Source organism: Empidonax traillii, unplaced genomic scaffold (assembly GCF_003031625.1).
Source record: "Empidonax traillii isolate 1590-97213 ecotype Southwest subspecies unplaced genomic scaffold, ASM303162v1 scaffold6216:size17229, whole genome shotgun sequence".
NCBI classification, from domain to species: Eukaryota; Metazoa; Chordata; class Aves; order Passeriformes; family Tyrannidae; genus Empidonax; species Empidonax traillii.
In genome coordinates this window covers 5,458-10,967 of record NW_020961409.1, presented here as the reverse complement: position 1 = coordinate 10,967, position 5,510 = coordinate 5,458, and the positions used below count along the sequence as shown (strand labels likewise).

Genomic DNA, 5,510 nt, shown 5'->3' with positions numbered 1-5,510 from the left:
TGTATCCCAGGAGTGGATCCCAGGAGTGGATCCCAGGAGTGGATCCCAGGGAGTGGATCCCAGGAGTGGATCCCAGGAGTGTATCCCAGGAGTGTATCCCAGGGAGCGGGGGCACTCACCTCTCCTCGGGCATGTCGCAGGACAGGCTGTTGGGTTTGAGCTGCACCCACTCGCGCGTGGTGAGGTCCAGCCGGTGCAGGTCGGTGCTGTAGATGTAGCCGGTGGTGCCGCCGAACACGTAGAGGCACCCGTTGATGATGGCCATGGCCTGGGGACACACAGCCCGCGGGAAGGGGATGGAAAACGGGGAATTGCCCGCTCCCAATCCCACCCGCTGGCCAGCAGGGGCCTGGCAAAGGGGAGAGGCCTTTTCCTGCTGTGAACACCCCACAGGCACGCTGTGGGATGGACTCCCTGGGCACCACCCTCACCCAGGACAGCCCTACAAGTTGTTCTTTTAAGAGAAATAAGACCCCAACCCCCCTTTTTTTTTGTTGTAGTTAAAAGTTCGTATTTAAAAGTTTGGGGCTTAAAAATAAAGAGCTGCAAAGAAGGGTTTGGGGGTTCCATCTGCAAAGCCCTGTTTGGAGTTCTGGGCTTTGGGAATGAAACCTAAATCCTGTTATTATTTGGAGTTTTTATGGTTTGGAAATAAAACCTAAATCCTGTTATTATTTGGAGTTTTGGAGTTGGAAATAAACCCCAAATCCTCTGTTTTCAGGCAGAGTTTGGGGTCTGACACCACTGTTTTCAGAATTTTGAAACTAAGCCCTCCAAAGCCCTGTTTTCATTTGAGAGTTTGGAGTTTTGATCCCTGTTCTCATTCAGTGTTTTGGGGTTGGAAAATAAGACCTACAAACCCCGCTCTTTTAATTTGGAGTGCTGGGGTTTGATCTGCAAACCACTGTTTGCATTCAGAGTTTGGGGTTTGGAAATAAAACCTAAACCCACTGTTTGCATTCAAAATTTTGGGGTTTGGAAATAAAACCTGCAAACCCCTGTTTTCAGTCAGAGATTTGGGGTTTGATCTGCAAACTCCTGTTTGCATTTAGAGTTTTAAGTTTTGAAAACAAAACCTACAAGCCACTGTTTGCATGTTTTACGAGTTTGGGGGTTGGAAATAAACCCCAAATCCTCTGTTTTCATTCCAAGTTTGGGGCTGGACATCCCTGTTTTCATGCAGAGTTTGGGGGTTTGGAAATCAAACCACTGTTTTCAGGCAGAGTTTGGGGGTTGACACCACTGTTTGCATTTCAGAGCTCTGGGGTTTGGAAACAAGACCTTCAAGCCACTATTTGCATTTGGAGCTTTGGGGTTGGAAAATAAAACCTAAAAAACTCCTGTTTGCATTCAGAGTTTGGGAATAAAACCTAAAACCCCTGTTTTCATTTACAGTTTTGGGCTTTGCAAATAAAACCCAAATCCTCCATTATTATTATTGTTATTTGGAGTTTGGGGGTTTGGAAAATAAAACCTAAACCCACTGTTTGCATTCAGAGTTTTGGGGTTTGATCTGCAAAACCACTGTTTGCATTGAGAGTTTGTGGTTTGGAAAATAAAACCTAAACCCACTGTTATTATTTGGAGTTTTGGGGTTGGAAAATAAGACCTGACAAACCAGTCTTTTAATTCAGAGTTTGGGGTTTTGGTCCACAAATCCCTCTTTTCATTTCTAGTTTTGGGGTTTGGAAATAAAACCTAAAGCCTGTGTTTTAAGACTTGTGGGGTTTGATGTGCCAAGCACTGCCTTCACTCAGAGTTTTGGGGTAGAAAAATAAGAGTAAACCCCACTGCTTGCATTCAGAGTTTTGGGGTTTGATCTTAAAGCTCGTTGTTTTCATTTAAGAGTTTTGGGGTTTGGAATTAAAAGCACTGTTTGCATTCAGAGTTTTGGGGTTTGGAATTAAAAGCACTGTTTGCATTCAGAGTTTTGGGGTTTGGAATTAAAAGCACTGTTTGCATTCAGAGTTTTGGGGGCTGGAAATAAAATCTACAACCCCCCTGAAAATAAACCCCACTGTTTGCATTTCAGAGTTTTGAGGTTTGAAGATCAAACCTACAAACCCCCTGTTTTCATTGAGGGTTTTGGGTTTGGAAACAAAACCTACAAACCACTGTTTTAAGAGTTTGGGTTTGAAAAATAAAAGACCTAAACCCCACTGTTTTCATTTAGTTTGGGGGTTTGGTCTGAAGACCACTGTTTTCATGGAGAGTTTTGGGGTTTGAAAATAAACCCACTGTTTGCATTCAGAGTTCTGGGGTTACACAAACCACTCCTCTCATTTGGAGGTTTGGGGTTTGATCCACAAACCCCTGTGTGCACTCAGAGTGTAGAGTTTGGAGATAGAACCTAAATCCTCCATTATTATTGTTATTATTATTTGGAACTTTGGGGTTTGGAAATAAAACCTAAACCCACTGTTTGCATTCAGAGTTTGGGGTTTGGAAATAAAACCTAAACCCACTGTTATTATTTGGAGTTTTGGGGTTGGAAAATAAGAGCTGACAAACCAGTCTTTGAATTCAGAGTTGGGGGTTTTGATCCACAAATCCCTGTTTGCATTTGTAGTTCTGGGGTTTGGTAATAAAACCTAAAGCCTCTGTTTGAAGACTTGTGGGGTTTGATGCGCCAAGCAACGTCTTTATTCAGAGTTTTGGGGTTGAAAAATAAGACTGAACCCCATTGTTTCCATTCAGAGTTTTGGGGTTTGCAAATAAACCCCAAATCCTCCATTATTATTATTATTATTATTATTATTATTATTATTATTATTATTATTATTATTATTATTATTTGGAGCTTTGGGGTTTGGAAAACAAACCCTAAACCCACTGTTTGCATTTAGAGTTTTGGGGTTTGGATATAAAACCTACAAACCCCTGTTTTCAGTCAGAGATTTGGGACTGACAATCAGACCTGAACCCCACTGTTTGCATTGAGAGTTTTGACCTGCTTTAATTTAGAGTTCTGGGGTTGGAAAATAAACCCACTGTTTGCATTCAGAGCTTTGGGGTCTAGAAAATCAGACCTGAAAACCCCACTCTTAATTTGGAGGTTTGATCTGCAAACCCCTGTTTGCATTCAGAATTTGGGATTTGGAAACAAAACCTAAACCCACTGTTATCATTTGGAGTTCGGGGTTTGGAAATAAACCCCCAAATCCTCTGTTTTCATTCCAAGTTTGGGGTTTGACACCACTGTTTGCATTTCAGAGTTTTGGGGTTTGGAAACAAGACCTACAAGCCACTGTCTTCATTCAGAGTTTTGGGGTTGGAAAGTTAAGACCCAAACCCCACTGTTTTCACTCAGAGTTTTGGGGTTTGATCTACAAACCCCTGTCTGCATTCAGAGTTTTAAGTTCTGACAGTAAAACCTACAAGCCACTGTTTGCATTCAGAGCTTTGGGGTTTGAAAAATAAAACCTAAAACCCCTGTTTGCATTTACAGTTTTGGGGTTTGCAAATAAAACCTAAATCCTCCATTATTATTATTACCATTATTTGGAGTTTTGGGGTTTGGAAAATAAAACCTAAACCCACTGTTTGCATTCAGAGCTTTTGGGGTTGATCTGCAAACCCCCGTTTTTATTTAAGAAATTTGGGGATTAAAAATAAGACCTAAAAAGCTACTCGTCATTTAGAGTTTTGGGGGTTGAAAATAAAGCCACTGTTTTCAGTCAGAGCTTTGGGGTTGGAAAATCAGACCTGAAAAACCACTTCTTTAATCTGGAGTTTTGAAAATCAAACCTACACACTGTTTGCATTCGGAGCTTTGGGGTTGGAAAATAAAACCTAAAAAACTCCTGTTTGCATTTACAGTTTGGGAGTTTGGAAATAAAACCTAAAACCCCTGTTTGCATTTAGAATTTCGGGGCTTGCAAATAAAACCGAAATCCTCCACTATTATTATTATTATTATTATTATTATTATTATTATTATTTGGAGCTTTGGGGTTTGGAAAATAAACCCTAAACCCGCTGTTTGCATTTAGACTTTTGGGATTTGGAAATAAAACCTACAAACTCCTGTTTTCAGTCAGAGATTTGGGGTTTGATCTGCAAACCCCTGTTTGCATTTAGAGTTTTAAGTTTCGAAAACCAAACCTACAAACTCCTGTTTGCATTCAGAGTTTTGGGGTTTGGATAGAAAACCTACAAACCCCTGTTTTCAGTCAGAGATTTGGGATTGGAAATCAGACCTGCAAACCACTGTTTGCATTTACAGCTGTGACTTTTGAAAACCAGACCTGAACCCCACTGTTTGCATCAAGAGTTTTGATCCCTGTTTTTATTCAGAGCTTTGGGGTTGGAAACTAAAACCTAAAACCCCACTCTTTCAATTTGGAGGTTTGGGGTTTGATCTGCAAACCACTGTTTGCATTCAGAGTCTGGGGGTTGGAAATAAAACCTAAATCCACTGTTTGCATTTGGAGTTTGGAAATAAAACCTAAATCCTGTTATTATTTGGAGTTTGGGGATTGGAAATAAAACCTAATCCCACTGTTTGCACATAGAGTTTTGGGTTTGGAAATAAAACCCAAATCCTCTGTTTCCAGGCAGAGTTTGGGGTCTGACCCCACTGTTTCCATGCAGAGTCTGGGGTCTGACCCCCCTGTTTCCAGGCAGAGTTTGGAAACCAAGCTCTCCAAACCCCTGTTTTCGTGTAGGAGTTTGGAGTTTCGCCCCGTTTTCATTCAGTGTTTTGGGGCTGGAAAGTTTTGAGGTCCCAGAACAACTCCAGAGAGCCCCAAGCACTCCTTAACTCACCCCCCCTTCCCATCCCCCACTCCTGCTGTTTAGGACCCACAATTTACCCCTCCTGACCCCAAGACAACCCTTCCTTTTCCCCTGGAACCTCCTGGACCCGTTTTCTTTCTGGGCGAGGGATTTCCCAGGATTTATTTACGGGAGGTCGGGATAACTACGAGGGGAGGGCTGTGGGAGGCCCAGGGCATTGTTTCCCACCTGTCCATAGATCCTGTTGGGTTTCTTGCCCCTGCAGCTGAGCAGGGCCCACCTCTTGTACTTGACGTTGCAGACGTGGACGTCGTTGCCGTTGCTCTCCCCGAAGGGGATCCCGGTGCCCCCGAACACCAGCAGGTTGTTCCCGTGCAGGACAACTGGGACAGGGGGACAGAGGGGACACACTGGGTGGGATGCAGTGGGAAAAGGGCGGTTCTGGGATGATTGGGGGGTCTGGAATGGGTGATGGCGGCCCTGGCGCTGGGGGCGGATGATCTGTAAGGTTCCTCCCCAGGCATTCCGTGATTCCCAGCCCTGGAGTGCTCGGGGTTCAAACACTGCTCTGACAGCTCGGAGAGGCTCCACAGGGATCTGGAGGATCCAGGATAAACCCTGGGAAAGCAAAGGGCTGCCTGGGAAAACGGGGAGCCAACACAGCCAGCTGGGTTTGGATGCTCAGAGATGTCTGTTGGAAGGGAAAGCCTTGGAAAACACCACCTGCTTTCCCAGTTTTCTTTTGGCCAAAAGGGAAAGAAAAAATCCCAAAT

The 5,510-nt window shown here is 43.6% G+C and overlaps 1 protein-coding gene across 1 annotated transcript in view; it reads right to left on the bottom strand.

Annotated features, from left to right (window-relative positions):
* Positions 1-5,129, bottom strand: part of LOC114073367 (kelch domain-containing protein 10-like) — a gene marked incomplete at its 3' end in the record, with an annotated part of 9,790 nt that extends 4,661 nt beyond the window's left edge. The window contains exons 1-2 of the mRNA XM_027911132.1: positions 4,966-5,129; positions 120-268 (exon numbers count right to left, since the gene is read on the bottom strand). Of these exons, the coding sequence (XP_027766933.1) occupies positions 120-265 (146 nt within the window). The remainder of the gene's footprint in view (positions 1-119; positions 269-4,965) is intronic.
* Between the last annotated feature and the right edge of the window lie 381 nt (positions 5,130-5,510).